This window comes from Primulina tabacum, chromosome 7, assembly GCF_025594145.1.
Source record: "Primulina tabacum isolate GXHZ01 chromosome 7, ASM2559414v2, whole genome shotgun sequence".
NCBI lineage: Eukaryota > Viridiplantae > Streptophyta > Magnoliopsida > Lamiales > Gesneriaceae > Primulina > Primulina tabacum.
In genome coordinates this window covers 35582849-35600446 of record NC_134556.1, presented here as the reverse complement: position 1 = coordinate 35600446, position 17598 = coordinate 35582849, and the positions used below count along the sequence as shown (strand labels likewise).

At 39.0% G+C, this 17598-nt stretch overlaps 2 protein-coding genes across 2 annotated transcripts; one reads left to right on the top strand and one right to left on the bottom strand.

The window, feature by feature from the left end:
- Positions 1–3824: 3824 nt before the first annotated feature.
- On the bottom strand, positions 3825–6243 carry LOC142551496 (F-box protein At3g12350-like). The gene is made up of 2 exons (XM_075660766.1): positions 5307–6243; positions 3825–5230 (listed from the first exon to the last, which is right to left on the bottom strand). Exons 1-2 carry the CDS (start codon positions 6138–6140, stop codon positions 4778–4780), a joined length of 1287 nt encoding a protein of 428 aa, XP_075516881.1. The 5' UTR covers positions 6141–6243; the 3' UTR covers positions 3825–4777.
- Positions 6244–15278: 9035 nt separating this feature from the next.
- On the top strand, positions 15279–16922 carry LOC142551495 (F-box protein At3g12350-like). Its single transcript, XM_075660765.1, has 2 exons — positions 15279–16275; positions 16356–16922. Exons 1-2 carry the CDS (start codon positions 15415–15417, stop codon positions 16800–16802), a joined length of 1308 nt encoding a protein of 435 aa, XP_075516880.1. The 5' UTR covers positions 15279–15414; the 3' UTR covers positions 16803–16922.
- The last annotated feature ends 676 nt before the right edge of the window (positions 16923–17598 follow it).

The window sequence follows — 17598 nt, the reverse complement described above, 5'->3', positions numbered from 1 at the left end:
ATGTAAACTTGGAAGATGCCCAACGGTACAGAAGGATGGAGAGCCGGCCCGGAGGAAGTAGAGTTGAGGGAGCGGAGAAAGGAGGAAGGAAGAGGGGTGCGGGGGAAAGAGAGGAAGACAGAACTAGTAGTAGAAGACAATTCTCATCCCATGTTCCCCTAGATAGGAGTCGGGACGAGGTGATGGAGGTGAGGGAGCCCGCGGGGAGGTGGGAGAAGTCGCGAAGGGTTGGGTACAGTGCTAGATTATCTTCACGGGATAGACGAGAAGGATCCTCATTAAGGAGTCGACAAAGGTCTCGCTCGCCCCCTAGGCGTGGTCAAGGCCCTCCATGGATAAATCAGAGGATGGGTGAGCAGAGAGGGGAAGGTGGATGTCAAGATGTCCCTCAGGAGCTCGTGGAACCGAGGAGGGGAATGAATGAGGATAACCACCCTACGAGAGGAATGATTCATATGATCTCGGGGGGTGCTACTGATGGAGACTCTGGGCGAGCTCGGAAGGCACATGGGAGAAGGTTGGAGAACTTTTAGATATCTAAGGTTGCAGACTTACCACAAGACCCCGTCTTCAGTTTTGGGGTGGAAGACCTTCGAGGCGTTTATGATGTGGCGAGGATATTTATTGATAATAGAAGCTCCGTGAACGTCTTGTTCAAGAGCACGTTGGATCAAATGAAGATGGAAGGATTTGAGTTTGAGCCGGTATCCACCCCGCTCTATGGATTGGCAGGACATCCCATCCCGCCGCTCGGTCAGATTGTCCTTCCTCTATCTTTGGGACATGTGCCTCAGCGGGTAACAAAAATGACAACATTTACTGTGGTGGACACCCCATCTGCTTACAATGGAATTCTGGGGCGACCAGCCCTAAAGGATTTCAGAGCTATAGCGTCCACGTATCATCAGAAGTTGAAGTTTCCCGTAGGGAAGGAGGTTGGAGTTTTATGCGGGGATCAGAAAGTCGCACGTCGTTGTTATGAAAGAATCGTGAAGGAAGAAGAAAAGAGAAGTCACGAGCATTCGCATGGAAGCTTGAGCTCAGTCTTGCAGTTGTAGAGTCATTCGGAGAAGCTTCAAAATGGGTAACTTTGTCCTGTGGAGGTACAAGAGGAGCTGAGAGGAAAGTTGGAGAATGCGCTGGGTAAGGCTCTAAAGAGGCATGAGAACGCTTACCACCTTAGAGAACATCTTTACTTCATTTTTGATGTATTTCGTTCCTGAATTTGTCTTACGTTATCAGTTGATATTTAATAAAGCCAAGTTCTTATATTAAGTTCGTGGTTGTTCTTGTATTATGAGGATTATATGAATTTTATTTTACCTGCTTAGGTTGCGCCTAGTAGAGGAGAAGAGTGGGGGGGGGGAGAAAAGTTAAATTTTTCCTGCTAAGGCATCGCCTAGCAGAGGAGTAGAGGCTGAGGTGGAGAATATTTATTTTCCTGCTAAGGCATCGCCTAGCAGAGGAGCAGAGTCGGCGATGAGAGGAGCAGAGTGGAAGAGAAGAATTTTTATTTTCCTGCTAAGGTATCTCCTAGCAGAGGAGTTAGAGGGTGAGGGCGTTGAATTTTATTTTCCTGCTAAGGCCCGGCTTAGCAGAGGAGTTAAAGGGTGGAGGTGTTGATTCTATTTTCCTGCTAAGGCCCGGCTTAGCAGAGGAGTTAGGAGATGATGAGGTGAGAGTTTGATTTTTCCTGCTAAGGCCCGGCTTAGCAGAGGAGTTAGATGGTGGAGATGTTGATTTTATTTTCCTGCTAAGGCCCGGCTTAGCAGAGGAGTTAAAGGGTGGAGGTGTTGATTCTATTTTCCTGCTAAGGCCCGGCTTAGCAGAGTAGTTAGGAGATGATGAGGTGAGAGTTTGATTTTTCCTGCTAAGGCCCGACTTAGCAGAGGAGTTAGATGGTGGAGATGTTGATTTTATTTTCCTGCTAAGGCATCGCCTAGCAGAGGAGTTAGAGGGTGGAGGTGTTGATTTTATTTTCCTGCTAAGGCCCGGCTTAGCAGAGGAGTTAAGAGATGATGAGGTGAGAGTTTGATTTTTCCTGCTAAGGCCCGGCTTAGCAGAGGAGTTAGAGGGTGGAGGTGTTGACTTTATTTTCCTGCTAAGGCATCGCCTAGCAGAGGAGTTAGAGGGTGGAGGTGTTGATTTTATTTTCCTGCTAAGGCCCGGCTTAGCAGAGGAGTTATGAGATGATGAGGTGAGAGTTTGATTTTTCCTGCTAAGGCCCGGCTTAGCAGAGGAGTTAGAGGGTGGAGGTGTTGACTTTATTTTCCTGCTAAGGCCCGGCTTAGCAAAGGAGTTAGAGGGTGGAGGTGTTGACTTTATTTTCCTGCTAAGGCCCGGCTTAGCTGGCTTAGCAGAGGAGTTAGAGGATGGAGGTGTTGATTTTATTTTCCTGCTAAGGTATCACCTAGCAGAGGAATTAGATGGAGGAGTTGAATTTTATTTTCCTGCTAGGGCCCGGCCTAGCAGAGGAGTTAGAGGGTGGAGGTGTTGAATTTAAATTTTCCTGCTAAGGTATCACCTAGCAGAGGAGTTAGATGGAGGAGTTGAATTTTATTTTCCTGCTAAGACCCGGCTTAGCAGAGAAGCTAGAGGGTGGGGGTAGTGAATTTTTATTTTCCTGCTAAGGCATCACCTAGCAGAGGAGCGGAGTTTGAGAGGAGAAAAATGTTATTTTCCTGCTAAGGCATCGCCTAGCAGAGGAGAAGAGTGGATGAGGGGAATTAAATTTATTTTTCCTGCTAAGGTGTCACCTAGCAGAGGAGTTAGAGGGTGGAGATGTTGAGTTTTTATTTTCCTGCTAAGACATCGCCTAGCAGAGGAGCAAAGTTTGGGAAGAGAAAAATTTATTTGGTTAGTCGATAACAAAAGATGTTTTCGGGGAGCAGAGTTTACTGGACGAGCGCTCGATGCGTTGGGCGAGCGTGAAGAGGCGAGCGAGTGGCTGCGGGCTGAGCGGGTGTGCGAGGCGAGATGGGGGGCGCTCGCTCGGAGGGGACGAGCGCTTGGCTGGGTGAGCAGGTGTGCTGGGGGCGCCGGGCGAGAGCTTGGCTGGGCGAGCGTGGCGCTCGACAAGGGCGAGTGCTTGGCTAGGCGAGCGTGGGCGCTCGGCTGGGCGAGCTTAGGCGAGGGGGCGAGGTGGCGAGGGCGAAGCTTGGGCGAGGTGCTGGCAGGCGAGGGGGCGAGGGGCGAGCGTGGCGAGGAGCTGGCGCGTGGGCTTGGGCGAGCTCGGCTGGGCAGGGAGACGGCGAGGCAGGCGAGGCGGGCGTGTGGGCCTGGGCGAGGGGCTAGCGTGGCACCCAGCAGGGCGAGCGGGAGGATGGCGAGGCGCGACGCGCGGGGCTGGGTGCCTGGGCGAGCGAGGGGCTCGGATGGGCGCTCGGCAGGAGACGAGGGGCAGGGGGCTCGGCTGGGCGAGCTCGGCAGGGCGAGCGGGAGGATGGCGAAGCGCGGCGCACGGGGCTGGGTGCTTGGATGCGTGGGGCTGGGCGAGCTTGAATGGGGTTTCGGCGAGGGTAGCGAGGCGAGGACTCGGGCATGGGGGGGGAGAGCTGGTGAACGAATTGAAGAGAAAACTATAACAAGATTGCGATATGATTTAATTTGTTTCCAAATCTTTGGAGACTGACAAACGACCGGAAGAAAATACACAACTCGTACCCGGTGACCCGAGGACAACACATCTAATCGAACTTTGAACCTACGATTCAGTTCGACTCGGGAGGGGAGACTGGTGATACCCCATGGATGGGCCCATTACCCTTGACCCATCCCTAGCTCAAAAGGAAGACAAGCCCATCAAGAGCCCATGTATTCTCCTATAAATACCAGGTTTGAGTGTTCAGTTATTGGATTCACTATATTATTTTCAGCAGCGCCCTTAGCTGCTCCCCCATATATCCTCAGTCTCTGACTTGAGCGTCGGAGGGGCTACGCCAGGATACCCTCCTGGCCCCCTCCTAACGGTCTTATTTGTGATTTCAGGCCCAGGGTAATTTTGGAGCCCGTGTCTGGATTAGTGACGCTTGCGTGGATCGGACCCTAAATTTCCCGTGAGTATCACTACTCATTTTCACGAATTGAGTTGAGATTGCTTTCTCACCTTTGTACTAGAGGTGACCAAGGGTAGCAAAAGGAACTGAACAGGTATGAAACATGACTTTGGATAGTGGGTCCAGTTAATCGGATCAATGGTTCCATTAACCAAAGCCATAACCGTGGTTAAACTCATCAGTTCTAAGTTGAAGGCTCTTCCACACTTGAATTTTACAGTAACTTGGTATCCACAGCTTCATGTACAGCTTTAATTGAATCTCCATATTCTGCGGAGGAGAAATCAAGGTACAATTCTCGTGTTCATCTTCGGCTGCGTGTGGAAGCTGATCAAGCTGGACTGGACACATTTTATGCACATACAGGTTATAACTCAAATCCGTCATCTTCGTCTGGCAATTCTGATGATGCCGATGATGGGAGAATTTGGCTCATGGATTTGGGTTTCTTCGAGATGATTGCATAATTGATATGAAACCTATGAAGAAAAATGACCGCCTTCTTGATATAATGATGTGGACAAATTAATTTAATGCTACCATGCAATGTAAAAATTTGTTAACGTGAAAACCATATTAATATTTCTGGTAAGGCAATTGTTTGTGACAAGGAAAAATGGTACATCGAAACTTAAGATTCTTAAACTTTATTCTGTCCATGTTTCTACAATAATTCTTGGGTCATTTTACACACACTTGACATGCATTGTTTCATTCGAGCCTCATATAGCATCAATAAGCCGGCCATTTTTTACCACAGGTTTCAGATCAACAATGTAATCATCTCGTAGAAACCCGAATCCAAACGTCCCGTCTGCATAGAGCCATACTCTCCCATCGGGATGCTCAAATGAGCCTCGATGATATGGGTAATGAGGTGAAAAGGCATAGCACATGCGTGATACATCTAAATCTTCGTCCTGGAATGGTGTCGCACGATCTTGTCCAGATTGATTAGATTTAGCGACGGGCCGAAGATGCGGCCGAGTATTGTAAGCATGTTCCTCTTCAAAAGACAAGGGGAATTCAGCGAAAGCTGTAGTTCTAGTTGAGAATATTGGTTCACAAAAAAACCTAGGCGTGGAGTCGCTTCCCACAACAACACAACAAATATAATCTCTGTCTTCACGATAAGACACCAAATACAAATTCAAGCTTTTCTTAGGACCAATACCCTGCATCGACGGCCAAAAAGAATCAAAGAAAGAAGTAGATTGAAGATAAATTTCGAGTCTTTAAAATCAAGATTACCTTCCACAAGCCTTGCAATGGTCTAGACGGAGTGGGGAAGAGATTCATTATTTTCAGAAAACTTTCGGTGTGCCATCTGCGCACGCGCCGTCTTGCTCTCCACTTCTCCTTCTTTGACGAGGGCTTGCTTGGGAGTATTTCGTATATCTGTCTCATGAGCCCATCCGGGGGCGATCTGTAAACAATCTCATACTGATCTTCACCTCCACTCCCAGTGTCCAATAGCTTCCTCAACTCCAGAAACTGGCGGTTCTCCCGCAACTTCAGGCAACGATCTTCAGATAAATCAATATCCACAAGAATCAATCCAGGACTGCGTAATTTCTCTGAATCTTCGCAAGACAGATCATTCTCTGTTAACGAAAGTGTTTCAGTCATGTCTAGATAATTCAGCGTCTGTCCATCAGACGTAGCTGTAATCCACAAGAACGGTTTCTTTACTACATCGTATCCTCCACATTTAGATGGGAAAACCCTGTATCCGGTGATGTAAAATAAACCCCATTCAAAAAGCAAGAGTTGCGAAGATGATGCGTATCTTCGGTCGTAATAGTCGTAGTTCCAAAACCCGATGAGGCTTTCGTAATAATTTAGCAAGTGAAAGAGGTTCCTGTAAGAGATTTTTCCACCACCCCATTTCTTGATCCGGGTTTGGGAGCCCCAGCGGCGGCTGCACTTGAGAAACCAAAGTCGCTCGTCGTTATTACACAGAGTGAAAAAATTCTTGGAGGTATAGGCAAACGCCTGAAGCTCCGATTGGTGGAGCCATGAGAGAATGCATAGCTGAACATCTTCCGGGAAATCGCTAAATGATGATGGGAGAATCTGCTCCATATTTAGCGTCAATTTTTGGTTCTCTGTTAATGTTCTTCAGTACAAAAATGTGTCTACTTTTTAAAGAGAACACCGAGGTCGAAGTCAAGATGGGAACTTGGGCACCAAGGTCTGTCTAATAGAGAAAAGCAAGAAATACTTGCAACTTTTGATCCCATTATTATTTTTTAAATAGTTTTTGTCCATTCTTTTCTTCCATTTTGAGTTTCAATTTATTAAGTTTTCAAGACTGATTTTTCCATCTCACTTATGTAATATCAAAACCAAAAATTTAACTGACAAAAAAATTGTTTTTCATTTTTAAAAAATTGGGTAATTAACTAACATATGTCTTTCAATAAATTAATAACATTTTTGGCTCGTATAATCGTAATTTTTGGAACCAAAGTTCTATTGGTCGAAAATAATTTTGTTACCTTTTTTAGTACAACTAATCAAAGCGTATGGCTCTTGTGATACGGTCTCATAAATCTTTATCTCTGAGACGAGTTAACCCTACCGATATTCACAATAAAAAGTAATACTCTTACGCTGCATTTGGTTTGCCGGATTAAATAGGATAGATTACTTTATCACACTTTATCTAATGTTTGGTACGATTTTTATTTAACCAACTCATTTTCTCCTATGAATGATTAGGTTGTACTAGATGTGATTAAATAATACATCATTCCCTCTTAGGATTATTTATCCTTCCTCTTATCCCTACCCTCTTTCAAATTTCACCCTTTCTCTTTCACCAACGCCAGACCACCTCCGACGCAGGACCGTCATCGAGCCACTGTCGGACCGTCGCCGGACCGCTGCCGGACACCGCTGACCGCCGCCGGCCGTCGGACCTACCTCCGTTGCCGGGCTGCCGCCGATGTTGGACCACCGCCTTCGCCGCCGACCATTGCCGGGCCGTCGTCGGATTAAAGAAGAAAAAATAAATAAAATGGCAATTTTGTCATTTCATAATAAAATTCAAAATTATCCCACAATTAAAAATCGTACCAAACATAATATTATTTAACATCATATATTACACTTCTATCACAATCATTTTTTTTATAATTTACGTACTAATCATTAGTTTATTTTATCCTCTTACCAAACGCAGCCTTAGCATAAAAAGTAATAATTTTTCATGGATGACTCAAATAAGATATCCGTCTCACAAAATATGAGCCGTGAGACCGTCTCACACAAGTTTTTCACCAGGTCAAAAGCATATTAAATACATAGGTAGCTTCCACTATTTTGATACATTGTAAATAAGATGACTAGTTGTTAGTTTGAGTCATTATGGTTAATCTTGATTACTTTGCTTGCTAGAAATTTTTATTTCGGTCGCGACTTTTTCAAATATATCATAGTAATTCATCACACGTTAATGATGTGGAAGATATTGTTAATAAATTGCAGCACGATTCCTCTACCCTCATTTCATTTTGAAAAAGTTAAATTTTGGGAAATTGTGAAATTTTATTGTGATTTATAATAAAATACTCGTTTCTCTAAAATCTACCCCTATCATCTACCGATTTTTTAAAAAAACTAGTTAGTATAGACATCAATTTTAATTATATAGTAATATAATAAACATGGTTGATTTGAAGTGTCCTAATTAGTTGAATATGTAAAAGTTTGACCAATTGTCAAATGGTCGATTCTCTTTACGAACATTTTTTCGATTGATCATGTCACACAAGTACGTCTAATGTAGTTCATTTGACTAACATGATTTGCATGTTATTAAATTAACAAAAAATTTACTTATTGTGCATAGAATAATAACGGATGCGGACTTCATCATCGAGGAAAAAAATACATGATCGACCCAATTCTAGATCAAATTTTGAGAACGTATATATATAACATTGTCTTTCTTTATCAATACTAGTGATACGATATATGTGTTGTGTCCTTATATAATTATTTTTTATGATTAATATTTTTTAAAAGCAAAATAAAATAATTTTTTTATTTTAAAATTTATTTATATTAATTCAAAACGATAAGAATAAAAACATCAAAGGATAATGAGACAAATAATAATTAATAAATTAAACGAAAATTTGGAAATTTTTGTGTCATTAAATAAGGGTAACATAAATAATAGTGTGGCTTTCTGTGGGGACCCGGACGCTAATTCATTCTTTAATCGTCTTTAGGAATAATTCAAACATTTATAATAAACAGGGTCTAAATTTTTTTTTAAAATACAAAGCGGAAACGTAATGTAATTCAATTCAAATTACATATTAAACATAAAAATATAAATCTTGTACTATCTACAAGAATTCAACTAGGTTCAACTATATATCAGTGATGAATCCTAAGTTGCTTCGAAGCCCGGATCTCCACGCTATCTAGTCCAGCCTCGTTCTCTTCTTGACCCTGATCCTATCCCACCTGTTGCCATGCACACATACAAACAAGACAACAGCCGGATAACTCTGGTGAGAATTACATTCTCAGTATAAATCATGTATACATGCAATCATAAAAACAATGTAACCGCATATAACAGATATGTCTAACATGTATTCGAATCAGAATATAAATCCATATCAAGAATAAATTCTATTCTAAACATGTACCATCATCAGGAACATAAATCAATATGTACCATATTCAGGAACATAATCAACATGAATCAATATAACTGTCAATTAGACTCATGACGTCACATTTAAGACTAGACTCAATCCTAGTCTAGGGATCCCGGTTTCCAAATGTGGTATTCCTATATCGAATTCCGTAATAGAAGGAACTCTGTTCCTATTACTCGATATAACCAAATATGGTGTTCATATATCGAATTCCGTAATAGAAGAATTCCAATCCTATTACTCGATATAACCAACATCCGGTGTCCTGACCTATCCGTCATGGACTATAGCTCTATCGCTAATATCCCATCTTGAGACATCGTGCAATGTGCCCGTGGCGATCCCGCCACTGTCAGGCACTTCCGTCCCAAGATGTCTACACTATCCTGTAACATCGTGCAATGTGCCCGTGGAGATCCCACCACTATCAGGCACTTCTGTCACAAGATTCTCGTATAATACCTGCTATCTATCAATCAAGAGAACAAGTATATCAATCAAATCAATACAATAAGATAAAGTATGTGATTTAGGGAAACTCGAGCCAAACCTCACTCGAGTTGTGCAATCCCAACTCAACATTAATTTATACCTTTATCTTCTCGCTCTGACGAAGACGAAATCCTGAATTCAACTCTGTCCATTCTCAATCTGGTAATAACAATACCGAACAGACACAATATCAATATATAACTCAATTCAGAACATGTTCTGATCAATACTCAAATCAACATACTATCTGATCAATGTCAATCGACATACAGTACAACAATACAATCTCAGTCAATCGTAAATCTGATCAATATCAATCTACTGAGGTTTCGACGACATAACAATACAGTCTCGATAACCCCGTCAATTCCAACATCTCAGAAATAATACCAGAACTCGTAATCAATACCGGTATAACTCATAATTTCAATGATAATACAAATCTGATATCGAATCTCAGTCAAATCGACCCCAAAATTCATAACAATTACATAATCAGTCCGTTTCTTAATCTGACTTCGATTCTATGATGTCTAACATGTCAAGAACATCATATATGAATTCCATTCAATTCTGACAACATCATAATTTCAAAACATATCAAACCTTGGTAAAACTTACGTCCAGTTGTAGCCTACGTCGATAGGAACACAGTACTGAAGTCGGATTTAAAATCGGAGGACGAATTTCTCACAAAAGGCGTAAGGATTTTCTATCACTTTCCCCTGACCCTTTTCTCGGTTTTCTTGCCAAATTCTGAAGGCGTGATACGTATATATATATCAGCTGCATGTTAATGATACGTGTCATCATTCTTTATGATTTTCAGTCGGCGCTCGGGCGGTCGCAAGTTACCGCTCGGGCGCGGAGCCTTCTGCCCGATACATATCTTTGTTAAACACTGGCGCTCGGGCGGTTAAAGATTGCCGCTCGGCGCCAGACTTTCTGCCCAAACTCTAATCTTGCGATGCATTGGCGCTCGGGCGGTCACAAACTACCGCTCGGGCGCCGCATCCTCTGCCCAAAACATGCTCCTGTTGAACATTGGCGCTCGGGCGGTTATTTTCTACCGCTCGGGCGCCAATAGTTCTGTCTAAAAATTGCACCCTTCATATGTTTTGGCCAATCTGGTCTCGTAATAGCCCGTCTATAATTTTATCAATTCATAATCAATAATCTCATATTAACAGAATCAAAATCTCGGGCATTACACTTTCGGACAAGGATCTTCTATTGTGGCATCCCCACAGTAGAGGATGATGTGCAACATTTTTTTAAAAGCTTTTATATATATTTCTTAAATTTTTAATAATTTTTTATGGATTTTTTGTTTTAATCTTTTTTTTTTACTCCCACTCAAAATTTTTATTTTTAAATATTTTTTGCTCCTTTTAAAATATATTATAATTTTTTTCCCTCTTTCTTATTTGTAGAATCAAATGTTTATCACATTAATGAAAATTTGATGTTTTTTGGTAGAATTGATTGATGACGAAAACAAAACACAAATTTTTAATCTTGTTCGAGTATTGATGAAAATGGACGAATCAAGCATGCGAAAAGAACTAAAATTGAAACATAAAATATGTTTTACTTTCAAAACAAACGAGGTAAACAAAATGTAAAAAAAAAATCAAAAATAGAAAAAAAAAAAAGAATTATAATATATTTTAAAAAAAGTAAAAAAATATTTAAAAATGAAAATTTTGAGTGAAAGTAAAAGAAATATTAAAACAAAAAATCCAAAAACATGAAAAAAAAATTAAAAAATATATATATAAACTTTAAAAAAACTTGTGCCACAACCCTGCTGTGGGGATGCCACGGTGAAGGATCTTGGTTCGTGGCTTTCGTGGACAAACTAATTTAAGAGCAAATTATCACTAAATATTCGTCTCAATGTGTTCAGTGTTTTTTTTTTTTTTTTTCAGTTTTTGACTAACCCAAAAAATATTTCTGAATTTATTAAGTCAATTTTTTTCCGAATGAAATTAGATATAAAAAATTGAAAATTTGAAATAAATATATGATATTTCAGAACAAAAATATTATATATCTGACATTTATATATGATTTTTGGTACTCAAACATGTATAAATTTTTTTGATATTAATGACACGTATTTTTCGGATAAAAATTCGATATAACACTTTGAAAATCTGAAACAAATATATTATATTTCAGAATTAAATATTTTAGATCTGACACTAAAATCTGATTTTTTAGTACCCAAACATATATAAAAAAAATTGGTATTAATGATACAATTTTTTGAATAAAAACTAGTACAAAACATTAAATATGTGATATTAACATATGATTTTTAAGGTTACATTTTTTCAGATTGGATATTAACATATGATATTCGAGTACACAAACAAATGTAATAAATATTGATATTAATATAGTTGTTTCAATTTTATTCTCAAAATTTTATCTTTGTACTAAATCTAAAACAATATGTCCTGCAATATCAATTATATATTCTAAATTTTCAAAATTTTGTATCTAATTTCATCATAAAAAAATAATTGTGGGTCCATGGAGTGTATAAATATATTTTTTTGTTGGTGTGAATCAATGACTGCAGGGAAAGTTTCGATACGACATAGACCGAACACATATTTAACTATGCTATTAAGGATTTAAAAGAAAGTCTTTCTAATTTAATGCTAAGATGCAATGTAAAATTTTGCAAAATGAAATTCCAACAGTTTTGAATGTTGCAAAATTACGAATCAAAAGGCCATCGAAATTTAAGATTCATAACCTTCATTCTGCCCATTTGTTTTGACAAAAGCATGAAGGGACATTTTACAAACAAAATGACTAAAGTTTCCAAAAACAGAGATATCGGACTAATTAAAATCGGGTCGGATTTTGGTAGTACAACAAGAAGTCCGTTAGATCACCATTTCAAATCTTGCTCTTTGAATGGGGTTCATATTACATCACCTGTTACAGGATTTTGCCGTCCAAAAGTGGCGGACGATAAGACGTAGTGAAGAAACCGTTCCTGTGGATTACAGCTACGTCGGATGTCAGACGCTGAATTATCTAGACATGAACGGAAACACTTTCCTTGACAGAGAAGGATGAAGGATCTGTCTTGTGAAGATTCAGAGAAAGTCTAGTGAACATTTTCATCCATGGGAAAATCGTCAACTGTTGTTTGTTGCAGGAGAATCGCTAATATCTGAATTTTAGAAAACGATTGAGAAAACTGGGTGTTGGATAAATGAAGAGAAACGAAGAGGAAGAGTGAGGACTACTGGCCAATTTTCGCTGCATTTCCAATCCACATCTTGCTGCATTCATTATTCGGAAACTTCAAAGTTCACGTGTACTCTTGTTCGCTGCCATCCAGAACCTGTTGTGCTGTATCTTCTGGATTATCGTTGTATCTTAGAGATGATTGCCTCCAAAGTAAAGCACTTGTATACGGGCAATTTCGTCTTGCCTCGACCTGCTGTTTTATGTAATTGTTCATAAACGAGAAAAAGACCAACAACACTGGGAGTAGACGTGAACAGTATGATATTGTCTACAGATCACTGCCTGATGGGTTGATGGCACAGATACACGAGATACGTGCAAGCAAGGTTAATGTTACTGGGAATCTGTCACCGAAGAAGGAGAGGAGGGAAAGGCGGAGACAGAGTGAGAAGCAGCAGAAAGCATGCAGATGGCGCTCCGAACATATTTCAGATCAGAACAAAATTCTTGAATTTGTATTCGGTGTTGCATGACTTATACTGTGACCGTATTTGTTGTAAAGCTGTGGGAAGCTAATTTCATTGTTGATCTGAAACCTCTACTAAAGAATGGCCGCCTTGATGCCATAGCAAAGTCTTTATAAAGTGTCATTTCGTGTTATTTTTATTTTGAATATATGGATGGAAACAAAAGTTTGTCCCGTGATACTAATAAATTGGATATAAATAAAACATTATTTCTAAATGATGATACTAGTTAATTTATGAAAATAAGTAAGTACTATTTTCAAAACCGAACCGGATCGGCCGGTTCGATGTTATAATCATATCATACGTGTACACTCCTTAACTCCGAAATTATTTTGCAAGAACTCCGTCACAATGAATCCGGATGCATATGTTATTGTTCTGTGTTTTGTTGATATGTGTGTTGGAACTTTGTGTCACGCCTGCTATGTTTTGTCTGATTAGTTTTCTAGTCATGTGAGATACCTCTTGTTTCTTGTGGGTCTACATGTTGTATGCGAGATCGTACGTGAGTCAACTCTTGATTCCCTATGGTCAACGTGCTACATGATAGGATTTTGTTTTGTCTGTCTTGTTCTATCTGTTCTTTTGTCATGTAAGTTATAGGGTGTAAACGAACCGAATTGACCCTAATATGAGTAAAAATTTTAAACTCGAATTGAATCGAAATATGTATATTTGAGTAGTAGATCGATTCGAAGCTCGAATTTTTTTTATGTTTTGGCTTGGGTTCTATTCGAAAGGAAGTTCGAGTTTGGTTCAAAATCTTCGAACATATTCGCGAGTTATTCGAAACTATTGTTCGGATAGTAACGTTCGAGAATGAAGCTTCGAAAGCTCGAAATATGTGAAAGACTCGAAATATATATATATTTAATATATAATTATATTATATTATATTATATTAACAAAATATTAAACCTAGCACGCGTCTCGTGAACTATCAAACAAAATAATTTTGGCTCGAGTCGATTCAAAAAAACTTTGAACATGACTTAGTTCGATTCGAGTTCGATAGATTCGAATTCAAACCAAATATTTATCGAGCCAACTCAAAAAAGTTTGCGAATTAGCTCGATTGATTTATAACCCTAGTGAGACACCTATTTTTTCTGACGGGTCTTGTTTGCCACATGTCAATTTATTGAGTGTATCAGGTGCATGTTGGTCATCTTTCGCTTCCCAATTACCAACGTGCTATATAATGGAAATTATGAAGTATGTTATTATGCTTTGTCTTAATCGTGACATTCTGTCTATTATGTGTAATTTTCATTTATTGTTATGAAAATTTTTTATTGCAGAATCAGTGGATGCATCCAGGAGTGTACCGAATAATTTGGTTTTTGGTCATCGTTCAAATGAAAGAGATGAATGCATAGAATGTATGAATTGGTGATATTGGGAAATTAAAATTTCAAAGTAAATTGATATTCGAAAATTACAAAAATATGATTGGATCGTTTAGAAAGACCACGATAGATTGCTAACAATATAATTTGATTAATTTTAATTAAAGTAGATTTTTTGTGAGATGGTTTCATGAATCTTTATCTGTGAGACGGTTCAACCCTACCGATATTTACAATAAAAAGTAATACTCTTGGCATAAAAAGTAATATTTTTTTATGGATGACCCAAATAAGAGATTTGTCTCACAAAATACGATCCGTGAGACCGTCTCACACAAATTTTTATATTTTAATTAATCCCACATGAATTTTAAGAGGAAATCGGGTCATTATCGTGATTCACTTCAATGTTGAATTATGTCCACTCAATGACACACAAACAAATGAATTCTTTTTTAATAACAAAAAAAGATAAGATAATTTAGTGGACACGCTCACTTTCTTTTAACTAATGAATTATATTTATTCCAAAAATAAATATTTTTTAGAAAATATCACATTAAATATTCTATTTTATTTATGTAATTGTTCATAAGAGGAAAGAATACAAATTAATTTTTATTTGATCATAGCTGACCTACGAAATTTGACTAACTTTGATTAATTCAATTTGTAAAAAGTGGTGTGCTTTGATTTTAAATAAAAATAGATATATTGTGAGACAGTCTCACGAATCTTTATCTGTGAGACATGTCAATCATACCGATATTCACAATAAAAAGTAATACTCTTAACATAAAAATAATATTTTTTCATGAATGACCTAAATAAAAGATATGTCTCACAAAATACGACTTTTGAGATCGTTTCACATGAATTTTTGCCGTTAAATAATAATAATAATAATAATAATAATAGAGTGCTTTGAAGGAAAAGATGAGAACGATTTGAATGACCTTGAATCTTAATGCCCACGTCTTGACTAGGACTCGGTGCCAGGGATTGTACGTGTTTGAATTCTTTCCATTAAATCTGCATCGGAAGTTCAAAGCAATTATTTTCACAGGAAAACAAAAGATTAAAGCTAAAAATGGAGCCAATTCTTCCATTATCATTCATCGATTTTCCGGAGGATGTGCAGCTTTGCGTCATCTCATTCCTCCACCAATTGGAGCTTGAGGCTTTTGCATCCACCTCCAAGAAATACTTTGATCTTTGCAATAACGACGAGCGACTTTGGTTTCTCAAGTGCAGTCACCGGTGGGGTTCCCAAACCCAAATCAAGAACTGGGGCGGCGGCAAAATCTCTTACAGAAACCTCTTCCGCTTGCTAAACCAATACGAAAACCTGATTGGATGCTGGATCTACGACTATATCTCTGCTGGATACTCGAAACTCGTGCTCTTCGAATGGGGTCCGTTTTACATAACTGGGAACAGGGTTTTGCCGTCTCAACATAGGGGATATGATGTGATAAAGAAACCTTTCCTATGGATCACGGCTACGTCTGATGGGCAGACGCTGAATTTTCTAGACAGGGATGAAACGCTTTCCTTAACAGAGAAGGATCTGTTTCGTGAAGATTCAGAGAAACTCCGGGGTACAGAATTGATTCTAGTGGATATCGATTTATTGGATAATCGTTGCTTGTGGTTACGGGAGAATCGCCAGTTTTCGGAGTTTAGGAAGCTAGTGCACGCTGGGAATGGACGTGAAGAGTACGAGATTGTATACAGGTCCCCGCCGGATGGATTGATGGCTCAGATAAAGGAGATACTGGCAAGCAAAGCTGGTGTTGGGGATATTCCGCTGTCGAAGAAGGAGAGGAGGACGGAAAGGCAAAGAGAGAGGGAGAAGCAGCGGGATGTGCGCAGATGGCGTTCCCAACGTTTTCAGAAATTAACGAATCACTCTCCCACTCCGTCTAGACAACTTCAAGGCTTGTGGAAGGTAAAATCTTGATTGCATCCACTCAAATTTTTTTTAGTGTACGTCTTTCGTCAATTCTCTTCATCTATAGCATGCTGCAGGGTATCGGCCCCGACAAAATGCTGAATTTGTATCTAGTGTCCTATGGCGAACGTTTCGACAGTATTTATGGTGAAATTGTGGGAAACAGCTCCAGATTTCTGATTGCTCATGATTCGGTATTTACTTCTCGAGCTTCAGCTTTCACCGAATCTCCCATTTCCTCTGAAGAAGAACACACTTACAGTACTCGCACGCATCTCCGGCCCATTGTTATATCTAACCAAGCCGAACAAGATCGCAGTGCGGCCCCATTTGGGGACGAATATTTAGATGTGTTGCGCATGTTCTACGCCATTTCACCTCTGTTCTCATATCATGGATTCGACGACGGGAGAATATGGCTCTACGCAGATGGCACGTTTGGATTCGGGTTTCTTGGAGGTAATTGCATTGTTGATCTGAAACCTCTGCTTAAGAATGGTCATCTTCTCGATGCTATAGCTTAAGAATTGGCTTCTTCTCGATGCTATATATAGCAAAGTCTTTGTAAAATGTCCTATCTCGCACGCCCTCTCCCACATATTCACCGGTTATTTTGTTTTTGTTTTTTTTAAAAAAATTTCAATAGTCGAATTAATTGAGAAAACGACGTGTTTATGATGATGTCGATTTTTTAATTAAACAGTTGTTCGAAATTATTTTACAAATTTTTATTTGTATATTTTTGCACAAATGTCATCTTCTCGAGTGCGTGGATTATTGTATCAATATACATCAAAATGACAAAATCTTGATTTTTAGCTAAAAATTCAAACAAGGACTTCCTAAAATTATATATTTCAAGTTTTAATAACTTGTACAAAAAATTTATCATCTAGTTGATAATCTAATCAAGTGAGTATCATGTGAAAGACGGGTCAATCCTACCGATATTTATAATAAAAAGTAATACTCTTTAACATAAAAAGTAATATTTTTCATAGATGACCCACATAAGATATCTGTCTCACAAAATACGACCCATGAAATCATCTCACACAAGTTTTTGCCTAATCTATTTCATGCCACGATTCCATTTTATTCACACAATTCTAAACATTAAAGTTTCATAAAAATTTCAAGGAGATACACAAATACTACGTTTTACTCTCTTCAAAATGGTTCAAATAATTGGAGTGACAAACCGTATCTTGAAAATTTTTAGTCGAACTTTAAAAATGGAACCATATATCAGTAAAGTGCAACAATGTTTTGAAAAACATATATGCTTCGTGCCTTAATGGATGGAGTCTCTTCCTCTCC

Excerpts from the sequence above, each read along its gene's own strand:
- LOC142551496 (XM_075660766.1), bottom strand. The coding sequence starts at position 6,140 with ATGGAGCAGATTCTCCCATCATCATTTAGCGATTTCCCGGAAGATGTT. Across the intron at positions 5,231-5,306 it reads CATTGCAAGGCTTGTGGAAG|GGTATTGGTCCTAAGAAAAG; the intron begins GTAATCTTGATT and ends CCGTCGATGCAG.
- LOC142551495 (XM_075660765.1), top strand. The coding sequence starts at position 15,415 with ATGGAGCCAATTCTTCCATTATCATTCATCGATTTTCCGGAGGATGTG. Across the intron at positions 16,276-16,355 it reads AACTTCAAGGCTTGTGGAAG|GGTATCGGCCCCGACAAAAT; the intron begins GTAAAATCTTGA and ends AGCATGCTGCAG.